The 24,668-nt window shown below is 45.5% G+C and overlaps 1 protein-coding gene across 1 annotated transcript in view; it reads right to left on the bottom strand.

Moving 5' to 3' along the window:
• Nucleotides 1–24,178, bottom strand: part of APCDD1 (APC down-regulated 1) — a 30,612-nt gene extending 6,434 nt beyond the window's left edge. The window contains exons 1-3 of the mRNA XM_008159770.3: nucleotides 23,660–24,178; nucleotides 12,477–12,660; nucleotides 9,408–9,939 (exon numbers count right to left, since the gene is read on the bottom strand). Of these exons, the coding sequence (XP_008157992.1) occupies nucleotides 9,408–9,939; nucleotides 12,477–12,660; nucleotides 23,660–23,717 (774 nt within the window). The 5' untranslated portion in view covers nucleotides 23,718–24,178. The remainder of the gene's footprint in view (nucleotides 1–9,407; nucleotides 9,940–12,476; nucleotides 12,661–23,659) is intronic.
• Between the last annotated feature and the right edge of the window lie 490 nt (nucleotides 24,179–24,668).

Genomic DNA, 24,668 nt, shown 5'->3' with positions numbered 1-24,668 from the left:
TCGGTGCTCCCAGGCCACTGTGAGCAGAGTTTCTCAGAGTGGCAGGCCAGGGGGTGGGATCACATCCATGCATGGCCTTCCCAGGGAAACTAAATGGCATGTGCCACACTGCATGTGCCACTACCTTTCAAATGCACGTTAGGGTGACTAAGACACACAGTTAAAAGACAGCATCACCAAATTCAGTAACTTTGCCATTATGTATTTTCTTAGTAAACTGCCAGGAGGTGAAAGTTCCTAAAAGGAACAAACACAAAAACAAAAACGTTCTGACACTCTAAATCTGAGGTGGGAAGCTAGTATGAGTTAAGTGTAACATCATATTAGCTGCCACACCAGGAAGTGGCCCCTTCACCGCTAGCAAACCCCACCTATTGTCCCTGCTCCCCGACCCCGGCCCCACGTGGCCTGAATAAACCCAGCCCATGCTCAGATTCAGATCTCTGAGATTTCACGGGCAGGAGAGGGTGTCCCGGTGCCGATGCCTGTTAACAAGGACACTGAGCTCTGCAGGAGGCGGCCTTGGAGATAGGAAGGACCCGAGGAGCATGGCTCCCCGCGAAGAGCTCCACGCCACTCCACTGGCAGCTCAGCAGCGGGCAGCTCCCTAACCGCTCCTCCACCTGCTCGCCGGGCAAACCCTAAATGGCCTGCTTACTTCTACGCCCACCCCGCCTCCACCTCCCCTTCCTCCTCTGGCCCACACTTGCTTTGCCACCTGTAATTTGGGAATTTAAAAACATCAATGGTGACCACTTTATTTCTGGTCATTCTAAGAAGGCGTGAGCCTCAATCTCTGAAAAGATTTGTTTCCTCCAGCACCAATTATCAACTCAGGAACTGCCCAGGAACTTCGCAGATCAGAAAAGGAACAGGTCTAGTAAGGGGAGCTGGGCACAGCTGTCAGGCCCAGGCTGTTCGAGGAAGGTGCCACGCCAGCATGGTAGCATCTGGTGTTCACGTGGTGCTTTTGAAAACAACGGGGCACAGGTCTTGAGCTGAAGTGTTTCTCAGCAGAGAAGAGCAGATCGGGTAGTTTGGGGGAAGCTTGCCATCCATCCATGTATCAGTTGGGTGTGTGAGGATTTAGGGAGGGCGTGGGGGACCCTTGGGTATTACTGGTCTTGCCAAATTCCTACACCAGTTACTTTTTTTTTTTATTGTGGTAAAATAAACATAATGTAAAACCTACCAACTTAACCATTTTATGTGTACGGTTCAGTGGTACAAGGTACATTCACATTGTTGTGCAACACCAACACCATCTATCTCTAGAACTTTTCCATCTTTCCAAACTGAAACTCAGTATCCATTAAATAGTAACGCCCCATTCCTGCCCCCGACCAGGCCTCGGCAAGCACCATTCTACTTTCTGTCTCTATGACTCTGACTACTCTAGGTACCTCATATAAGTGAGATCACACAATATTTGTCCTTTTTGTGATTGGCTTCTTTCACTAAGCATAATGTCCTCAAGGTTCACAAGCAATAACTGCAGCCTGCACGGACAGGGCATTTGATTCTGAGGAAGTTCAAGTACATCGCCTCCTTAAGCTTTACAACCTCCCATGTTGTAGCATATGTCAGAATGCCCTTCCTTTTTAAGGCTGAATGGTATCCCATTGCATGTATAAACCACATTTTGTTTATTCATTCATCTGTTGGTGGACACCTGGGTTGCTTTTAATTTTGGGCTGTTATAAATACTAATACTATGAACATGGATATACAATCTATTCCAAACCCAGAAATGGAATTGCTCGATCATATGGTACTTCTATGTTGAACCTTTTGAGGACTACCATACTGTTTTCCACAGCAGCTGTACCATTTCCCCCAGCCATGAACCAGGGGTCTAATTTCTCTCCATTCTCACAAACAATTGTCTTTTTTTTTTTTTTCTAACAGCCGTTCTAGTGGGTATAAGGAGTTATCACATTGTAGCTTTGATTTACATTTCCCTAATAATTAGTGATGTTGAGCATCTTTTCATGTGCTTAGAGTCTATTTGTGTATCTTCTTTGGAGAAATTTCTACTCAAGCCCCTTGCCCATTTTCAATAGGATTATTTTTTTAGTTGACTAGTTACATTTTAAAATAACTCTTTAGCTGGCATTAAGGAATCAAAGATGTCATAAACAAGGGTGAATTTTGGCCCTTCTGTGGTTACTGTCAACAAAGGGACAGCTTAGCCACAGTTGGATAAAGGGAACACCTTTCTGTTTTGTAGACAGATTTTTAAAAAACTTAATTTGTGCTCTTCATTCCTCGGATTGAATAAAAACCAAAATACCTACAGGAACTGCAAAGGGAAGCAGAAGTTAAAGCCTATATATTGAATTGGTCTCTAGTGTTTCTCTTTACCAAGATGCTTTTTTTAAAATAGTAGCCTTTCAAGATTAATAAAAGGGAAGACTTTTTCAGCATGAAGAGTAATTTGTGCTATGAAATATTGTCTGCTTTATGAAGTGACTCTCTTTTATTGGACCATGTTCTAACAAATGACTCTCCTGTGAGAGCTTACTCTCCCAGGCTTTCCGATGCGGCTTCCACATCACTCCCTTCCCCTGAAGCTCAGAAAGGACTATTTTAAAGCCAGCGTTTCTGCACACAGAAGCTCTGAAGATTAAAGCAGAGACCAGAACGTGTTTCCTTGTAGCTATTCTTTACACCGACTATTAAAAAGCTTTAATTCCAAAAGGGAAGGGGAGAAAAAGATCCTTATACAATGAATCTCTTGCAGGGGGTCGGGGGGGACCAAGCTTAATCAATCTAAAAGTGAAAAATCAACCTTAAACTTTATAAGTGAACAATGTTCTAGGGAAAGAGTGGGGTTTTCCCCACTCTCCTTTCGGATTCCTGCCCAGCGCCCTGGTCACACATGCAATAACTGCAGCCTGCACGGACAGGGCATTTGATTCTGAGGAAGTTCAAGTACATCGCCTCCTTAAGCTTTACAACCTCCCAAAGAGGCCATAGGAACACTTTAAAGCTGAGTCCACCAAGGCAGAGAGAGAGAATAATGTGGCTCAGATGACTTTACAAGGCAAAAGTAGAAAATGGAACATAATTTGGTCTTGGGGCTTGCTGAGAGCTACTACCCAGCCCCCGGCTGCCTCTGAGGCTGAATCAAAGAACACATGTCTCAGTCCCTGGAAAAGGTCTCCTCTGGCCACTGACTGATAGGGATTCTCAGGCTTGCTCCCATTCCCTGCCAATATTTATTTCTGGAGAGTTGGTTCGTCAACATTTGCTGACAGTATCCACTTGTTTCCAGCATCTTCCCAGAATGGAAGAAATTAGTTGATATGATTTTGTTGTGAATAGATCAACTAGAGAAGCAGGCTGAATAAAACATTTCTTGGGCTAAACGTTTAGGTCAAGGAGAAGGAGAAATGGGAATAGATGATGAAAAGTCCCTTTCACAGAGTTTTGTTCCCTGGGATAAAAAACACATGAATGTTTCTCAGGAAGCAGCCTGCCATGGCCAGTGGTTGATGTTGAAAACTTTTTTTACCACTGCAATTCGCACATCTTTGATTACATTTATTTAATTCCTACACATACATCCTTCCCAGATTCTCTCCATCTCATTATACGTTCTCTAAGGTCAAGATCAACGTGCTCTCTCTTTTTCACATTTCCCATGACATCAAGGAGAGTGCAGTGCATATGATAAAGGTTCTGGACTGAGTGATTGACAGGAACATATCAGTGGGTATTTAAAAATAGGAATAGAATAAGGCAGCATTATCACAAATAATGATAGAGGACTGGCCTGGTGGGGCATCTCTTGGGATGCTTTTCAGATGTGGGATCCTGAGAGTTTGTGATCGGAGGCTCATTTTGAGCCCTGAGGTGATCATGACGACTCTACACTCTGAAAGAAGCAGGGTGAATAACCATGGCCATACATGTTGGGTCTCTTTAACTGTTGCTTGAAGGGCCACGGCTAGGAAGAGGCAGCTCCCCTGTCTGTCCTGGGGAGCAACACAACATTTCCAGATACGGGTTTTCTAAGAAGTTTAGAATCTAAGAAGTCATATTCTTATTTTACAAGAAATCAGAATATCACAAAAGATAATTGTGCCTCCACCATGCCTATGCATATGCACTATGTAAGACTCAACAGCTACATAAAAAGAACCATAATAAACTGGTTCTTTAATAGAAATAGCTTTAAAATGGTTTCAGAAGAAAAATTTTTATTTATTTTTTACTTGTTTTATCTATTAATTTAAATTGATTTAAATATTAAAACAGACTCATTTTAATAATTAAATTTGCTGTAAATGCAGTGGCCCCACAGTCTGGCCCATTTCTCCTCACCCTCTCTCCCCACAGCGTGCAGCTAGTTCTCCCACACAGTAGGCACTTAATACCAACTTTCTGAATGGCTGACTTCCTGCTTGCTCAGGCTTTCACTCTGCCTCTCAGCTTTCTTGCCTTTTAAGGGATGAAATGTTTACCACTTGCATTGTCCCTGACAACAAGTATTTCCTGATCTGCTAATTCCTTAAAAAAAGCAATTTTGCATGCCTGTTTAGCTGCTGAAATACTGTGGAATCAAGAAATATAAGAAACTGTTTCTGCAGTAATTGTATATGTGAGCATCTGTGCAGTGCAGCAATCATGTGCCACTTCATACCTGGCCCACATAAAATGTCCACACGAGCAAGCCCTTCAGAGTCAAAACCCCATCATTCAACCTCAATTTCATATAACATGCAACATTTGCTGCCTTACAGTTAAAACACCCAGCCCCTCTTACATTAAGGATGACTCTGAAACCCTTTTAGGTCATGACGCCCTAAACCTCCTGGTCTTGTCATCTACCACCTGTCCCATCCCCCATCCCCTCTGAATCCCCTCTCCTTTCCCCCACACTGGCAGAAAGAGAAGGGACACAAATTCTCCCATGAGCACCTGGCACCTTCTGTTCTTACCCTCCCTCCCACCTGGAGCCACACCAAGCACATGCCTAGGGAGAGACCCCTTTCTGCTGCAGACCTGTCTCGGACCTGGGCTGAGAAGTCCGCTGCCCCTGGCCACCTGATCCAAAGTCCCTCTGATGTCACAGGTATCGGAAAGTCTCACAGTTAACCTGTATTTTTCACATACTCTGAAAAGGCTTTGAAAGGCAAGATTCCTCAGAAACAGACGCTTGTTCGTTCACAGCTAGTTTTGCGCAGGTTTCTCTAGAATTCAAGAAAGTGCACAAGTAATGCCTTCTTCATTCACAGGGCCCAGCTACTCTTGAAAACATTGGGTGCTTTCTCCCTCCAACGTGCAGCCCCACTGCCGTAAGCGTGCTGGGGCAGAATATTTAAGGTACATAGCTTGGGGAAAGTTGTCTGGTTTTTCTGACAAACCCTTTGATTTACGACCCTGAGCCTAAGTCAGGCAGGATTTTGGAGGAAGACCAATTCCATTTGCTAACAAGTCTGATACCGAGGCTTGGCATTGCCAACAACCGCAGAAATCATTTGTTTTTCATTACCCTTTGATTCTACCACGGGGCAAAACGCACCTCCCTAACCCTTCGACGGCACAAGGTTCTCGGTAGAGGCTGCTTGGATGTTAAACTCAGTTCAGGCAAAGCATCTTCCCTCAGGGTTATTTTAGGTGGCCTTGACTTTTTAAAATGAAGAGTAGCAATTTCATCCTGAAAGGATCCTCCCCCCACACCTGATTTTCTTCAAACATAATTTATTTGCCAAAGGACTCTGAACCTCACAGCAAAGCTGTATAAAGCTTAGAAAAACAAGATGATTTAAAGTTTCTATTTTTACGTGGTGTCCCGTTTCCAGAGGGGCTGAGACTAGTGGTTTCAAACTCAATTTAGCATTTAAACTAATTTCAGCCAGGTCTCCGTGGACCAGCAATTAGGGAAGGCAAGGAGTTCAAAGAGGGGGGGTGCGTGTGGTCTTTCCGGATGCGCCTCCGCTCCTTCCCGCAGACCCAGCGGGCAGGGAGCACCTGGGGCGTTGCATTTGGTGTCTGGAAAGGCACCAAGGGCCAAGTCCATTTATTCCTTCTCATAGCTGTCCTGGGGAAGGATCTGAAAACTTCCTGAAGACTCTGCTGCACGCTGCAGGCCAAGACGTACAATGCCAGGGACAACAAGAGAAGAAGGAGCCCTTTCAGCTCCCAGAGCCACGAGGGCCTCTGGGCCTGGTCTTCGAGGGACCCCTCCCCCAGCTGGCAGTCCGGGTGGTGGAGAGCACACGCTGGGCCCTGGACGCCCGCCTGCATCCTCCTCCCAGCCCCGCTGCCATCTTCATCCGTGGCCACAGCACTCTGAGCCTTGGAATCCGAACTTGTTTAAATGTATTTTCATTTTGTGTGGTAATTGTATTTAGGTCATTTAAGATCAAGGCACAAATTTTAAAAGGTACAAAAGGGTACACAGTGGCAAGTCTCTGATTGTCCCAGCTACTCACTCTCCCTCCTCGGAAGCAATTCTTACCCTTCCTAAGAACCCTTATTCCTTTGGAAGCTTATCTTCTTCTTTTGTGATTAGTTTTACACAGTAGTAGCATATATTTTTTTAAAAATATTTTTCTATTGATTTCAGAGAGGAAGGGAGAGGGAGAGAGAGCTAGAAACATCAGTGATGAGAGAGAATCACTGATAGGCTGCCTCCTGCACAGCCCGTAATGCGGATCAAGCCCACCACTTGGGCATGTGCCCTGACTGGGAATGGAACTGTGACCTCCTGTTTCATAGGTCGATACTCAACCACTGAGCCACACCAGCTGAGCAATGGTATAATACTATTCATGCCATTCTGTACCTTTTTTTCTTTTCTTTTTTACTTAGCAGTACATCTTGGATAATATCGAAGACCCGAGGTTCTTTCCACCCTTAATATTTCTTGAATGAGGGAACAAAACAAAACAAAATAAAACCTCTTCAACTTTTTTTGTTTAGAAAAATTCTGAGATGGTCAGCCTTACAACTCTCATCTTAATTCTTCATGCCAATGTCAATAACTCACTTTCAGGACACATTTCCTCCCAGAGCCACAACCGTATGCCTTTGCTCTCCCAACAACCAGGCTCCATTTAGTGAGATGCCAACCCGGAGAACCCCTGTCTCCCGAACCAGGGCAGCGAGTGAGCGAGAGTCGTCTGCAGCTACAAGTCTTAGGAATACTGATTCTACCTGATAGGTTTTGGAAAGAGCCATGCCAACAGAAGGACCACGGTAAGTTTGAGGGAGACGAGAAAGGGGTAAGAATACCAAACAGTTATAGTAATACTTCTTTTCTTAGAGTCCTAAAAAGAACTTAAGAGATCAAAGAGCCTATGTAGGCATCTGCAGGTGAGAAAATGGAATTGCAACCTGAGTGTGTGCACATGACCAGCCCAAGGTCAGGTACAGAGCTGGAGACAGGGGTCCTGAATCCACCCAGGCAGCTCTGGGCTGTACCTTAGCTCCCTGAGCAATTCAGCCTCCTTCCTGCTTCCTCAGCCCCTCGCCTCACTGCCCCTGAGTTGTGGCTGTTTTGCTGCTCATTAGTGCCTCTCCTGCAGGGTGCACAGGAATGAAAAGGACTCTGCTGGCTTAGCTGATCTCCCTGAAGGTTCAGGGTGAGACAGGGGCTGGCGTTCCTGGCTCGCAGGAGTTTTCTGAATTATCTGTGGACCATTTTTATTCATGACATTCTTACCTCCCATCACCAGAGATAATTTAAAAGTTGGCTAGACTGTACCCCGAGGAAGCCAAATTTATGCATGAAAATCCCCTTTCCCAAAGATTTCAACAAAAGTGCCATTTAGCTGCAGCCGTCAACACAGACTCTGGATAATGCTACCAACCAGAAAGGTCCCGTGATGGAACTGGAAGCTCATTACTCCTCCGTTTCCCCCCCGAACCAGGCCCTCACCCAGGTGCCACTCTGAGGAAGATTCTCCTCCTATGCCTTGGTACCCGTGGGCGGAACCCTTCCCCACCTCACCCATCCCAAGAGGACGTCTGGAAGTGGGCATGACAGTGCCCTCTTTGCTCGCTGCCCTAACTCACCTTCTCTGCCTCAGTGCCTCTGGCACTCCGTGGACCTGGCTCCTGCTCTCCACTGGGTCTACCCCGAGCATCGTGAGCTCCCTGAGAGCGCAGAGCCCGGGAGCGCTGGGGCTGAAGGCCTCGGCCCTCAGTCGGCCTCACCTCACACACGAGGCCAGCCCCGACCAGTGTCCAGAGGAAGCAGCCTCCGCCAACTGGGCTTCCTCAGCAGATTTCCCACAGTTATGATACGGGTGACTTTCAGCACAGGAGCTCACAATAGCACAGCTAAAAGGACAACGCCGAGTGGTTTTGGCAGGGGAAGGATTCTGTGATCTCTCCACTAGTCATGAATGAGCTCAAAGGACTACGAAGAAAAAAAGGAGTTTTTAAACAAATGAATCAACTGCCAAACCTAAGTCAAAGAAGACCCTGCAATTAGGATTGCTGATCTAGAGAAAACAGCCTGCCACCCTGACCCTCTGTGATCAGAGCCCCGCACGCCCTCCCTGCCTGGAGCTTCCCTAACTTCTGAATGGGAACACTCGAGTTCCACGAATTCTGAGCCCCCGGGAAGAAAATGCTTTGTGAATTCCATATATAATTATTGGACTATCACTCAAGAAAAGAATGTAAGGTTGTCATTGTTTCCGGCCCCTACCCCGAGCCCCATCCTCCCTTTTGATCACAGTAACTTATTTAATTTAGTCAAGTGTGGGGTCTGGAGAAGGAGGTTTGGGTTCAAGTTCCCCTGAAACTTACTGGGTGACCTGGGGCAGGAGGCTAAACCCTTGAACCTTAGCTGCCTCTTCTGCCTATGAGGGTGCTAAGATCTGCCTCAGAGGGTCGCTGTGAAGTCTGAAAGCAGCCATGTGGGTGGGAGATCTTCACGGGGTCTACAGCCCAGCGCACACAGCACAGTCGCTGCTCCCAGGAGCCTCCTGCCTCCCCCAGGGCTGGGATCACTGCTGCGCTCTTCTGTCTCTCCCACGTGTGGTTAGAAGGTCTCCATGTTGCCTTCATGCTTTCCTTTTTTCATCACCCAGCCCAAGAGGATGTTTCCAGAGTATTCAAGTTGAGAGGAGCCTCGGGAATTTTCGAGGACAACCAACCCAAGACCCTACCACACCACCAACCCTAGAACCACCACCCACATCAAATACGAAACGCGAGGCCCCACATCACAGAGCACGTTGGTGGCTGACCCAGGTCTCCTGACGCTGGCTATGTGTCCCTGTCCCAGAAGTCCTCTGAGACTCCTCTCACCTCCCACCACTACCACCATCATGACTCAGCTCTCTCTCTATCATGGGGTCCTTCCGACCCCATGGACACAACACACCTATAGGTCCCTCATTTTGCTTCACCGCAGGGCCCTGAGATAGTCAGCCTCGGGGTACCTTAGCGTTCTGCAGCGGGGGCTGGTAGCTGGACGGCCGGTAGAACGTCCTCTGGGCGGCGTCGGTGTGGATGTCGCCAAGGAAGAGCTCCTCCACCAGGCGGTCCAGGTGGTGCTGCAGGTACTGCTTCTCCACGCGGAGGAGCTGCAGCTCGTGCATGGCGAAGTTCACGGCCCTGGTGCACTCGCAGCCGTCCTCCTCCTGCAGCAGGTCGTAGGGCACGTCCGGCACCCAGGCACCCCCGGCAGGGACGAAGCCGGGGCACGTGCGGTTCACCAGCTGGCTGAGCCTCTCGGCCACGGCCTCCGTGTGGGAGATGACCTGCACGCTGTGCAGCTGGTAGTCGGCCTCCGTGCCCCCGCGGATGATCCAGGAGGCCTGGCGCAGGCGGATCTTGCCTCGGATGATGAGCGTGTAGGTGGGGCTGGTGCAGCGGTTGCCGCCATAGTAGAACTGGTAGGCCTTGAAGGTGTTGTTGTGGTAGAACCTGTAAGACCTGGTGATGAACTCTGGGCCTGACCTCACTTCACAGCTGAAGACGAAAAGAGAAAGAAAGACTTTATTGAAGCCCAAAGGCACGAGGTAGAGATTCATTACAGTGTTAAGATTCATGATGGTGTTACTGTAATAACAACAAAATGCTTACACTCTTCTAAGTCCTGTAGAGGTTCCAGCTCACAGAATCCACACAATAACCTATGAGTTAGGTAGGCATTATTATTGCCCATATTTTACAGATGGGGAAGCAGAGGCACAAGCAATTAAGAAGCATGGCCAGGGTCATATAACCAGCCAGCATCAGAGCCAGAGGGTGACCCAGAGCAGTCCAGCCCCAGCGCTATGCGTCTGCTCGCTCTACAGCGAAAAGCCTGTTTCACTTTATGAACAAGTCAGGAGAGCAGAAACCTGCCATCAGCAGTTCCACCCATGGGCCTAACTGACAGAGAAACGTCTCCCTCGCAGGTAGGAAGAAGGAAAAATAGTGTACTTCTGGCTGATCAAAGAAGCTCCCTTATGCGAGTTCAGAAATGCCTGATTTCCCGACAACTTCTGTTTCATGGAGCTTGTCTACAGCAGGCAGGGGCTAGATGTCCATTGTCCTGAAACGGAATCTAGTCTTGGGGAGGCGTCACTTAAAGGCAATCAGAAATCCACCCTCCCAGCCAGTCAAAATCAATTTCCCCCCCTAGAAAAATAAAGAGGCAATTAGTAAAATAAAGCTAACATAACACAAGTAATAAAAGTTCCTTTGGTTTTGCAGTGTTGACAGCAAAATGTATTTTGCTGTGGCATGAGATAAATGCTAGATTCCTAGGCCAGAAATACTTGGACTGGGTCAACAAGAGCACAAATGGCTCAGCAGGTTTTGGTGTTGTTTTTTTTTAATTTCTTTCTTGATTAAGGTGTTACATATGTGTCCTTATTGCCCCAATACCCCCCTGTTGTCTGTGTCCAGCAGGTTTTAACTTAGGTACATTTCTCCCCCAGAGAAAGAGAAGTTTAATGTGAGCAGTGACTAACGTCCCTTGAGGTTTAGCTAAGAAGATCACTTATTTTTAATATTTTATTTAAGCACTGATGATCTGCTGATTTGGCCTCTGGAGTTCAGCACATGTCAAGTCTGTCCACCTCTCTGTCTGCCCCACCGCCATCCTTAACCTACGCCTCCTTCATCTCTAGCGGGAACTGCTGCAAGTCTTTCCATTGGTCATCCCCAAATCATGCTTTCTACCATCTATGTGCCACACGGCAGCCAGAGTGCCAGAGCTGAATCATGTCTGAAGCATGGCCCTTGTTGAAAACATATCAATGGCTTTTCATTCTCTTAGATTAAAAGCTAAACTCACAGAGGAGACCTGGCTTCGTGGTACCCTGGCAGCCTCATTTGGAGCTGTTCTCCTTGGTGTATAACCCCAGCCACAGGGCTCTGCACCAGCGGTTTCTCCACCCAGGCTTTGCTAGTTCTTCCAGATGGAAAGCCCCTCCCCTAGTCTTTGCATGGCCAACCACATCTCAGCTCAAGTGTCCTCTTCTTTGCTAACCTTTCCTGACCCCACCCTGTCCTAAAATAGGGCCCCTGGTATTCTCCAGTAGCACCTGTTGTTTTTTCCCCTCATCATAGTACTTCTTTGTGTGTTTATTTGTAAAATTCCTGAAGACAGGGGCCATGTTTATTGTGTTCAGTTATAAACACAAAGTCTAGAATAATACTTGGCACACAGTTATTATTTGTATACTTAGTAAATATTTGTTAAATAAAATAATAAATTATTGAAAAAGAATATCACATTAACATTGTTTATGCAAATATTTATCATGTATTTATTTTGAGAAACTCCATTTTTTAATGGAAAAAAACCTCTGGGTCTTCATCATCTTATAAAATTCCTTTTTCTTCTGCATATTTATTTGATCCCTCCCCAAGGTACGCAGAGGCTGCAGGGGAGAAGTGATCAGATCCCAGAGTTAGCCTTGTTAATTCTCAACAATTTAATGGGTAGGAGAAAAACTGCAGGTCTGCCACTAGGCTATTTTTAAAAGCTCTAATGGCAGATAAGCCAGAGCTCAACCTGGGATAAATCTCAGCTCCGCAGCCCGGAAAAGAATCCAAGAACTACAGCCTGCCTCGTAGAGGTAGCTTGAGAACCTTTTAACTTACTCTTAGAACCCTAAAGCCATCTATTAAATTACCAGAATATGGCTGGAATATTTAGACCCATCAGAAACTTGCAAGTCATGTTTCAGGGTTGGGGAAACACAGACTCCTAATTTCACTTGCTAATGGTTTCTTTTTATACAGGAGTGGTCCCACAGATTCCGTAAACAAGGACCTATTCACTCACACCCTGTGGTGCAATATCATCTCGGCTTTAGCTGCTATTTCTACAGTGCTCAGCTCTGTTTCTTTACCAACCAGAATTTCAAAGCGTTGTTTGGCTCTTAGAATGTAGACAGCACCTGAATCATTGCACATTCTATAAAGTCTATATGCATCTGAGTCTGAGAAACCCTAAGAAGGGCCTCCCAGAAAAGGGTGCTCCCCGGTCCCTCCTGCCCTGGCCCGCTTACCCAGTGGACACCCAGTGGCCCTCGATCGCTGGTGGCATCTGCACAGTGATCCTTGCACCATTGTGGAGATGTTTGAGCATGTGATGACACTGTGATTCCTTAAACGCCCTCCAGGCACTTTTCTCCAAGGACCTAGGATGCGATCTGCTATCTGGATGAAGGAGGGCAGAACCCTCTCCCAGCCCTGAAAAAAGAATAGTGGGAGTTAGCAGAAAGGTGGGTAACAGCAGACTTGCATCAGGCCGAAGACCCACCTCTGTGGCAGGAAAATCACTGCGAGTGGGAAGCACACACCTACCCTGACCCCACCAGGCTTTCTCACTGCCTCTGCTTTCAGAAATACACAGTCCAAAGTGGGAAGTGTCCTGGAGATAATTTCCCAGGTGAGAAAACTGAGGTCCATGGTGATAATGAACATGGACTTGCATGAGGTCACTTGGTTGGTTCCTAACACAGCCTGAGCTCCGATCCATGCATCTATGAAATAGCAAAAGGTCATGCCTCTACATGAGCAGTTGTGCAGTGCTGACAAACAAATGCCACTGGGCATGTAGCATGTAGAGGGGAGAAATGGACATGTTCTAGAGACGCCAAAGAGGAGGAGATGGCGCTGAAGGGAGAGGTAAGAGAGGGGGCCTCAGGAAGGGTGACATGTCAGTGGCACGTTTAGGTGAGGAAGTGGGAGAGTGAGGAGACCAGCCTCCGTGAAAAGGGAATTTTGATGGAAAAAGGCCCATGGAACAGGGCCCAAACTTCTAACTGTGATCTGCTCCCTCATGTGACTCCCATCTGCTCACATCAGGGCATGCGTCTTCTGGTTTCTCAGTCTCCAAATGGATGCCCTGTCAGTGGAGCAAGTCATATACCTGCCCTACAATGGAGGCATGACATTTCCCCCAATATCCTCCGAGTCGGGCCCCGTCTCACCCCCACAAAGTCGGTGACTAGACAGACAATATAGAGTTAAAAATTAAGAGTGATTAAAGAAGACTGCACATTTTTTATTTCCCAGGGGAAAAGGAATACTAGGCCTAAGTTCATCTGCAGTATAAGTAGTTTATACTACAAATAGTAGTAAACTCTCACCAGTCTAGTGTTGAGAATAAAGCAATGAAAATAAATGGAGTTATAATCTGAAAGCCCACTGTTTCCTTTGAGATTCACTCCTGAAGTAATTAACAAGTCGATAGGTCTTTATTATGGATCTACTATATTTTCAGCACTGTGTTAGCAAAGAATACACTAGTTAGACATATGTACAAAAATAAAATTTAAATATATGCAAAATAGATGAAATGCATTCATTAGCATGCTACCTATGAGGAGGCAATTATATACACCTGAATAATTTCAAAAAGTAACCATGGTTTATCACAGATATTTTGAAAATGAAAAGTTATACCCAGAATACAGCGATTTATACCAACATTATGAAAATCTACTGGAGAAACTCAGACCTGCAGGTTGATAACATGCAAACATTTATAAAATATGCAGAAATTTGCCAAGATTCAGAGGGTTGATCAGAGTGTTGACTTCTATCAAAGGTCTTTTGAAACGTCTCCTCGAAAGCACTGAGAAGATAAGTTTATACAGGGGCAATCTTGGGTTCTTTCTCTGAGTAAAATGCTCCCCTCGGATGGAACAGCAGCCTCGACTGTTCTCGCAGAGCTTAAATGAAGTGAAAGGCAACAAGGCAAAGACACTATGGGTATGATTCAACTAAATGAAAATTGTAAAAGGAGATTGGAAAACCACATGATGGTAGTAAGGACCCTGCCCCTTCAGTTGTTGAGCTATGGCACTGCACCAGGTGGAAATCCAGGGATGAACTATTCGCCACCCTACCATGGACAGCTGTCCATACTGTGTCTTCTGAACAAGTATTTATCATGGTTTCTAATGTGATCCCTATTTGCCTGACACCTGTGTGGATCTCTCAGTTAGCTCTGAACTAGAGAGAAAGACACAACTCACTGGACTTCCACCAACCCCAAATAATTATCTTGATGATAGGAACCACTTCCTGAATTCCTTGTTAGGCAATCAAGAAATAAAACATAGTACAACATGCTGTCTGGTAATCAATTATGATATAGCTAACAAAGAAGATTTTAATTCAAGTCATGAGGCACTGGGAGTTGAGGAAGGTTCTCCTTTAAATATGACACTAAACATCCAGTAAAGATGCCATCAACTCACTATCAACCAAGCTATGTGCTAAAAATTGATTTGTAAAACCCTTTACACCCTGCAAATGTTTTCCTATGAAGATAAAAAGCCTGGAGGATAGTGGATATGGGTGAAATCTCCAGAGCTAGGCTGCTTGAGTTAAAAACTGGATGTGCCACTTAATGGATTTCATCCAACCCAAGACTTCAATGATTGTTAAGATACACCGTTATTTTTTTTTAAATATATTTTTATTGATTTTTTACAGAGAGGAAGGGAGAGGGATAGAGAGTTAGAAACATCGATGAGAGAGAAACATTGATCAGCTGCCTCCTGCACATCCCCTACTGGGGATGTGCCCACAACCAAAGTACATGCCCTTGACTGAAATCGAACCTGGGACCCTTCAGTCCGCAGGCCGACGCTCTATCCACGGAGCCAAACCAGTTAGGGCAAGATGCACCGTTATTTTATTACAAGGCAAAAGCACTTGTGTTTAAATGATGACACGATGCCTTAACAGTCTTGAGATACCCATGAGTCACGCACAGCAGCCTCTGGTTGCTTTGACATTTCTTTTTCCTGTTCAAAAAGATGTGGCGATCTCCTGCCTTCAGTTGCATGGCTTCATGTGTAACAGGTAATCCCTTTGCTTTGCACCTATCTCAATAACACAACACAAACACATCCTCATCTTTCTGTAGATATCTCTCTTTCTAAGCAAGTGATTGTTGCCCTGTGAGAAAATATTGAATTAAAGTTCTTCCTCCAGTGATCAATATTTGCTTCACTAATGTCAAACGACACTCCACTGCTTGGTCAAGAGGCCTGTCTGCCCTGGCTGGTGTGGCTCAGTTGGTTGGAGCATCGCCCCATGAACCAAAGGGTCATAGGTTCAATTCCCAGTCAGGGCACATAGCCAGGTTGTGGGTTTGATCCCCAGTCCAGGAGTGTACAGGAGGCAACATATCCTCAGGTAAGGATTAACAAAAGAAGCCTGTCTGATTTTCACAATTTTTCTTCTGTGCTGAGAGTGTAATTTATAAGAATTATGGAGGGGGGAAAAAAACACAGTATGCTTGGCTCAAATGTTTACTCTATTTTCAAAACCAGCCTATTTGCCACTAAACTCAAGATACAGGGTACCAGGGATGCATAGGAAGTGAGTGATGTAATGACTTCTATGCATGTGATGAGCAGCTGTGTCCAGGTAAAGACAGTGTCATCCTCTCATAACTGCTGTCTGCAGGCTAACAGAGACTGAAACCCCATTGACCTTAAGATGTACATCCACTGCAAAGATATTCAAATATTTTATATATATATATATATATATATATATATATATATATACACATATATGTGTGTATATATATATATGTATATATATACACACACACACACACCTTACTACTGATGAAACACACTGTTAGCACTGTGACCTTAAATTAACCTTTCCAAGCTTCAATCTGCTTATCTGCAAATAGGAGATGACACTACCCATCTCTTAGAGTTGGTTTCTTTTCTTTAACACAGGGCCTGGCACAGAGATCTCATTAAATGCTAGCTATTTTAATTTTAAATAATAATAGGCTCTTAGACCACTCTCAAAAAGTCCTCCCTAGCTAATAGTACAGGTAAAATGATGGTAAAAGTCATCCAGAGCCAGGCTCACTCTGAGCTCTGGGAAGGACAGAGTGCTCAGAGTAAGGACACAGAGCTCTCAGGCACAGTTAACCCATGCAGAAGAGGGTAGGACTCAAAGTGCTGGTTTCTGTGGTTGTTGACAAGTTCCACTCAGTTTAACAAATACCTATTCACTGTTACTCAACATATTTTAGAGGCCAGAAGCATAAAGGAGAATAAAGATAATTTTTTCTTTATTCTTTGAAGCTCTTAAGGTCTCACTGGCCTAGATGTCAGAGAACAGGGGTAGAGATGATGAAGGAGGCTCTGGCTAATCACAGTATTTGGTTGTTGAAAATTCTGTCATTGTATGTCGAATGCAGTTGACAAGATGATCTTTCTCAGATGACTCAGGTTCTTAAGTGGCTCCAGGTCATTAGGAACATCCCTGCCCAAAGGATAGAACTTTAGATGCAGAGGTACTGGAGTGAACAGGGTAACAGCTCTGTTTAAGCCATGAAGGGGTTCCCCCTCCCCTTGTTTTTCTTATAAGACAAGAGTGAGAGAGCGTGTGTGTTATTTGGTTAATTGAGGATTCTAAATGTTTTGGTTAATTGAGAAGACTAATTAATTGGGTTCCCATTCATTAAGATTTTGCTGTAAATTAATCCAAGGGAAAAAGTTTCTCTAAGAATTAAACAACAACCATAAAGTAAGAAAGTAGCTGTGAGTTTTCAGTCTTCAAGGTAACTTTGGATTACATCATCTGATATGTGCCCTTTTTCCTGTATAAGGTAATAATTATAATAATGGTGATAACTAAAGTTTGTAAACACTTTATAATCCACTTTATGCATATGTTTAGTAATAATTATAATAATGGTGATAACTAAAGTTTGTAAACACTTTATAATCCACTTTATGCATATGTTGTCTCATTTGTCAAATGATGGTTACTATACAGGTAAAGAAAGGAGTAAGTGGAGAACCACATTTTACTGTTAAGTGCTTCATAAAGAGCTAGTCCATGATGCCAACTACACTGGAAGCTCTCCTTAGCACTGTTCCCGTCCAGTGGAATTGTGAATCGGGAGGTTATCAGAATGCTTCACTACAAAATGGTCTCCAGCTTCAGGGCCCATGACCTGGGCCCAGAAGAAGCTAATACATACCACAAATACTATGACAAGTGTAGGAGAAAAAAGTAGACTCTGGAAGGAAATTGTCCACCTGTTGAAAACAAATTAATTCCTGAAGACTTCAGGGTACAATTTCATTGATTACCGCTTCCAGAGAACTGAATGAGATTCTGGGGTTCTGGAGTGTTTATTCACGTGCACGCATGTGTGCACCTGTTTGTGTGTGTGTGCCTATGTGTGTGTATTCATGCATGTGTGTGTGTACGCATGAGTGATTTACTCCCAAGGAATAAATTACTCCACAACAATAATCGTAAATGACTGTAGAATGATCTTAATTACTATCATCAATGCAATAGTCTACTCTTCTGAGAGCAAAAAAACCCAATGCTATCAAATAAAAAAACAGATTTCCTGAAGGAAAGGAAGCATGGGGTTGACCATTTCTGCAGAGATTTACACCCTAAATACAAAGCCTCTGTGACCGGCTAACTGAATTGGTCAGATTATGCATTCAGAAAGCAGTCCTTAGCAGTTTACACAGGGGCAAAGATAGGGCTTCTACTACAGTCATCCGCAGCGAAGCTTATTCCTAAACCCATCGTGCCTTCACAGAGCAACCCAGGCCAATGATGGGACCAAACAGAAGGGTGAAGGGGTACAGTGACTGCTTGCCTTTTGAAAGTCAATATTCATTCATTCAATAAAGAGTTGAGAGACTACTATGTGTGAGGTTATCTTTTAGGCATGGACCATTGTTTCTTACATGGGAGAGGAAAAGTACAGACAGTATATTCTATACCCACATTCCTGATTTTTCTAGATATATTCTTTAGTTTTTCACCTGCCTATCTAGATTAGAACCAAAAGTTCCAAACCAGGTTACACATAATGAAATGTAAAATTAGTTGGGAAGGAAACAATTTTCAAGCATACTTTGAAAACTAACCTTTGATCAGATTAGTGTCTTTATATGTACTTTAATGCTTAAAAAAACAACAACTAAAAAGGCTAAATAAGTATAATATCAAAATAATAACAATGGTTGTCTCTGGGTAGAGGGTTTTAAATGATTATTTTCTCGCTCACTTTGCATGTTTCTGTATTTTATATAATGTGACATGCAGTCCTTTGATAATCAGAGTGAGAAAATATTCTCAAGTTAGAACTGGTGTGATACCTCAAAACTTGAAGCAGATAAAATGAGACTGATTAGATTAAATGCAGGTAATTGCTTAGCCATGAAATTGCCCTGCCCAATTAAATAAGCAGCCATTACAGTAAATGTGTGCTTTGAAGTGGATACTGCTAGATAAACTCCAGCACAGCTTTTCATGTTTGGGAATAAAAGCACGTATGTATCACAGACTTACTAGATTTTACTACCACATGGGTACCTGTGCTTAACAAGCTCTTGTTTTTACGTCCATTATTATTATTATTATTTTAGATAGAAGCAAAGAGAGCTGGTTTTGCATTCTTTAAAACTTCATATCTAAAAGAGAAGTATAATGAAGTCAAAATTTCAGATTCCTGGCTCCATTTGACTTTAGTTGAACATGAGGTAATTTTCTCTGCTTTTTTCTTCTGATGCCATGGTCCCCAGGCTAGACATCAGGGTTGAACCATCAATTGCTAAATTTACATTTTGGGGTCTGTAGCACACCCATGCTCTTCAGCACAGTCGTGTGTGTGTGTGTGTGTGTGTGCCTATGGTGTGTGTGTGTGTGTGTGTGTGTGTGTGTGTGCATATGTGTGTGTGTGTGGTGTGCTGGGACTCCCAGGGGAGAAAAGGCTGCAGTCAATGGTAGCGCCATCCTCCCAGCTCTGGGGCTCTGCAATAAGCCTTTCTTCCTCACCCCTAGATATTCTGCAGGACTCTTCAGGAAAGGGGGACTGCTCCTCCTCACAACCCCTATCCCTAGCAAGCAGTGACACATGGCACATAGTAGGGCAGCTGAATGATCTGGAAAACCTTAGAGAACAGACTATCGTTAATTATTTTGGAGTGACATCATATCCCTCTTCCACCTAGATACCTATCATGTGACTTTCCAGAATAATTTTATTCCCCGATTGAAGAGAACTGAACGACCTATACATATAAAATCTTGACAGAGTGAGAAGTCACAATTGGACGATGATGGCAGGATTTTTACTGAAGTTTCCTCTGTCATCACTTCGACTCTATAGGCAGAGTCTATTGACATGCCCTGCTATGTAAGTTTTCAGTAGAGGTATATAATCACTAACCTATCATTTTATGTTTCTAGTCTTAAACATTTTATGCTTTACTTTAATTGATTACATAAAGTTTGCAGTCTGTCCCTAAACAATATGCAATTACACAGCTCTATTATCCACTCATGTTTAGGTCTTTTATCATTTAGGTAGAAAAAGAATGAACATGGCAGCAGGCCAGTGTGGCTTAGTTGGCTGAATGCTGTCCCATGTGCCAGGGGGTCGCTGGTTCAATTCCGGTCAGGGCACATTCCCAGGTTTCAGGCTCAATTCCCAGTGCAGGAGACAGCCATTCACAGTTTCTCTCTCATCGATATTTCTATCTCTCTCTCCCTCTCCCTTCCTCTCTCTATAAAATCAATAAAAACATTTTTTAAAAAAGAATGAGCATGGCGATTATAGATCTGCTTAACCATATGTTTGAAGCAAGTCAATTTATTTCACAAAGTAATATTTAACATCTGTCTAAGAATATTGCCCTGCTATGAACAGATGAGTCATATTCCTTTTTAACATTTCATTTTATGACTAAGGGGTAAAAGACAATGTTTTCTTGTTTACAAGAACTATCTACAGTAAAATGGTATTTCTAAGATTCTTTTTTTCTAACCCTATTTAAAATATTTCCTCACATTTTGTTGGGTAAGCTATCATTTGTTAATATATAGCTTTTAAAATTTTTCAGAGAATATATGCTTGAATAAAAGGGACTAGCTAAAAAATGTCTTCACCTTTCAGAAAAGTCCATGAATTTTACAAAAGTAAACAGCAGTGTGGAATAAGAACATCTCTGTCAACCTCAGCTCCAAAACTTAAAATCAAAGAGAATTATCACTTTGCTCTACATTAAAGCACCATTTTTTCTGGAATACCTCATGCTAATCGGTGTTTTTGGAAGTGAATGATTTTTGTGGCTTTTCATCTAAGCAAAGAAAACAGTGATAATGGACATCTTCCAGCTGCATACCTTCACAACAGCCAATAGTTTTATTTGGATTAAGAAACGCAATTGTTTTTAGAAGTTGAGGGAGAGGAAAGTAACACTGACATGTATACTTTTATGCCATCAAATTTGGAACTTGAGTTTGCACGACATTTCCAGTTTAAAAAAAACAGCAAAAATAAACAATGGACTCTAGTCTTACCAGAGCTTAATTTTCTCACCAACAGGACCTAAAGGTGATTTATAACTTGCAATTAGTTGAAATAAAAGTAACCAAAAAAAAAAAAAAAAAGAGAGAGAGAAGAAAATTGGATGCCAAATCTAATAGCATCCTCACACAGAATCTTCATGAAGGCCTGTGTACTTTTTAATCATACTAATGTGATTTATCAGTGTAACAATGTCTAATGATGTCTAAAACTAAATTTATGAATGTTTGTCACAGAATATTTATAATCTCAGAAATACGTTTTTACCTACTAATCACTACCATTAATAGATAAAAAGTGCCCCATGGTTAGCAAAATAAAATGCTTATTTATCAGGAAGAAATCATTAAGCCATTCTAAGGAGATTTCAGGTAATTTCTTCAGACTCATAATGTCTACTAAAATATTTGTGATCAAGCACCATCTGTTACTACAGAATTTTAAGTGCTTGCAAAACCCCTAACTACAGTACGACACAGCCATTCTCTTAGGTTAGGCTGATTAATACCCACTTTTTGTCAAAACTACTTCAAATCAGGCAAGAAAAGGGGGGAAAGGGAGAATACCCAATTCTTCCCTGGTGTTTTCCTTTATCCTAATGAGTTATGACAAGCCTTTCTTAAGTCCTGAGGATTTATACATTGAACAACTACCCCCTGTTTATTTTCTTCCCTAGAGTCGGACATTCTCTGCAGGATCTAAGTAGATCCTTTGGGGGACTTCAATATTAATAACTTTGTCATTGTAGCTTCACTTTAAAATGGGATAACTTTTGTAGGGTTATCCATGTCATCCAATTAAACTTTGCAGACCTTTGTTTTTTAACCTTTTATCCTCTTTGTCATACACACGCATGCACATAGTGTGCGCACACGTGTGCAGACACACGCGAGGTCTGGCTCCACAGTCCTCCAGAATCTGGAGTTCAGACTGTTCTTCCAGCATAGGGCACAGCTGGGTCTGGGTAATCCCTGATCCCAAGGATTCAAGCCAACTCAGATTCAAATTTGGAGGTTTGGGGCTATCCCCAGACCTCACTATGGACATACTTAGGCTCTTATTACCTGCCAGCGATTAAAATCCCAGCTGGGTGGAGTGGGGTAGGAAGTATAATTACAACCCCCGCCTCTCAGAGGAGGGAGAACAAGATCAGAATGAACTGGCCCAGGTTGCATCTCTGAGGATGGCTTTTGTACTTCAAAAGTCAATGTTTCATGCAAAAAAAAAAAAAAAAATCTGTTTTTGACAAATGTTAAGTAATTTTTCATTTTAAAGCCATTTCACCATACTATCTCTTTTCTTCACAGATATTACAACAGATTTTTAAAAAGAGAACAATTTTCTCTGTTTCATCTCCCTCACCCTCTTTTTTTTTCTGGTGTGTGTGGCAGCTGCTGTTTGATCTGTTCATTGGCTCTGATTTGTTTCATGTTTCAGCCAAAGATGAAAACTACTCTGTAATTCTAAGCAGATGGGCCTAGGAGTGCAACCCTATAATTATACCTTCTCTCTTTGGCCCTCGATTTGCAAGCTCTTCCATCCTGACTTTTAAAGTCTGGGAATCACTAGAGTGCAGAATACACCTTGGCAATCTGGCCCAGCCCAACATGTTTGCAAGGCCTGTGGAGCTGCACCGCCCAAGCCCCCTGCCCAAAGTAGGACTCCAGAAAAAATGAAACAAAACAAAACAAAACAAAACAAAAAAAACAGCCAGGTAAAGCTTGCAGGTTAACCTTCCTAGGTCTTCTAGTGTGGTCACAGCCTGCTGGGCAGTGCTCACTGCAATGCATTCTGAAGCTCCATCCATCCATCCGCTGTGGTTCCCACTCAGAAATGGCGTTGTCCTGGAGGGTGCTGAAGTGATCTGCAGAGGTCGGGGGCGGTTGTGGTAGGGACTGAGGACGGAGAGCTAGGCTCCTGGGGGAGACACTCCACTGGACAGTCAGGTGTCCCCACTGAGGAAAGCTGGCTCAGGACCTCTGAATCAGCACCCTGTGTTCTGCCGCTGCCTGTCCCGGTGGCCAACACCATTCTAGCACAAAATCTGCCTTGGCGGCTCCCAGGCAAGTGTGTTCTTTTTCTCAGAGCAATTCCTGGAACGCTTTTAAGGCGCTGATGTTCTCTGGGTAAGAGTTTACTAGAGCTCCTGAGAAAAATGTGGCACATGAAGCACAGAAACAAAACGATCAAGCCACGGCAAGAGGGGGGAAAAGGGAGTCAGGTTCCGGTGAACTTAGGAGACTGGTTTTCCTGATTACTCCTTGGCTATCAGAAGTCCCCTGCGCCTTGAGGCTGCGTCCAGTCTACTTGGGAGAGAACCCCATCACCAGCCTTTCAAAAAAAAAAAAAAAACACTAGTCCTAGTAAGGGACCCAGAAACCCCCCTGCGCGCGAGCTGTTTTTCTGCTTAAATAATCCCAGTTTCTCTTTCCAGTCCCATAAAAGCGTGGACCACATCAAGAGCCCCTCCAGCGCTGACACTTTGGAAACGAGATCGCGGAGCCTGCGATTTCGTGACAAGTCTACAGCTTGGAAATCCACCAGTGGATAAAAGTTTTCCCTAGGAGTGGAGGCGACCGATCCAGGAGATAAAAAGTCCTGTGTGGGAGGCTGTGCGCCCTTCCAGAAAGAAAGCTCCAGCCGCCCGGGTGCTCTGGGCGCTGCCAGGGGAGAGGGGCGCGCAGCCTAGGAAACGGGGTGAGGAGGAAGCGGGGCTGCGCTGGGCTGGCGCGGGGACCGCGAGCTGCCGCGATGGAGACAGGCTCCGCGGGGGGATTTCTGCGGCTCGCGGGGCTCCCACCCTCGGGCTCCGGCGGGCAATCAGTCGCCACCCGCCTCCTCCCCGGAACTCACCGTGGAGCAGGAGGGCCGGGAACAGGTAGGTGAGCAGGAGGCGGCACAGACAGGACATCTCCAGTCCTCCTCCGGGACCTCCGGCGCGCCCCGAACCACTCGAGCCGCTAGGCGTCCGGGGCCCCTGCTCCCCGGGACCCGCCGCGGCGCCGCGCGCGCTCTGCCCTCGCGCCTCCAGCCTGGGAAGACAGCGAGCGGGGCGAGTGCTCGGGCGCGGGGACACGGGGGCGGATCCGCTCCTCGGCCCCAGCCTGCGAGCGGCCGGGCCAGGCCCGCGATCAGGCGGCCGCGGCGCGGGGCCCCATACCTGGGGGGCGCGGCGCGGGGGCCGCGGGGGGCGCGCTCCCTCGGCGCCGGCGGGCCCCGCGCGCCCGGCCCGACCGTCTCCGCGCTCCGGGTCTCTCCGCGCCCGGCCCCGCCGCGTCCCGCCCCGGCCGCCGCTGCAGCGCGCGCCTCTCCGAGCTGCCAGGGCCGCCACTGCCGCCGCAGCTGCAGCGCCTCTTCATATTTCCCGAGCGCCGCCGGCGGGGCGGCCGGGCCGCGGGGCGGAGGAGGGGCCGGGGGAGGGGTCGGGAGGCGACGGGGGAGGCGACGCCGCGCCACCGCCCCCTGGGCCGCCGCGGGGGGATGGGGGCGCGGAGACTTGAAAAGGCGCGTCGGGCACCGCCTCTCCCTCCTCCCGCCTCCCTCTCCAACCTCCTCCCTCCACCCCACTCCCCCTCTCTCATCTTCTCCTCTCCCCTCCTTCTTCTCTCTGCCTCTTCTCCTCCCGCGCTCCTCCTCCCCATCCAAGGCCTCCTTCCCTCCGCCCCCTTTCCCTCACCCGCCTCATTCCCAACCCCTCTGCTCCCGAAAGTGGCCCTCTCCTGCCCCCTGGCTCCGCGCAACCTTTTCCCTCCTCTTCCCCAGCGGCCCACTCCTTGGGAGCTTCCTTCTGCGAAGGGCTGACAGCCTTGGCACCGCCGGAAAGGGGAAAATGTGCCCTCATCTCCATGCCTCCACTCCAGGC

The sequence above is a fragment of the Eptesicus fuscus genome, chromosome 12 (genome assembly GCF_027574615.1).
Source record: "Eptesicus fuscus isolate TK198812 chromosome 12, DD_ASM_mEF_20220401, whole genome shotgun sequence".
Classification (NCBI taxonomy): domain Eukaryota; kingdom Metazoa; phylum Chordata; class Mammalia; order Chiroptera; family Vespertilionidae; genus Eptesicus; species Eptesicus fuscus.
The sequence above is the reverse complement of the archived record's forward strand: the minus strand, read 5'-3'. Positions and strand labels throughout refer to the sequence as shown.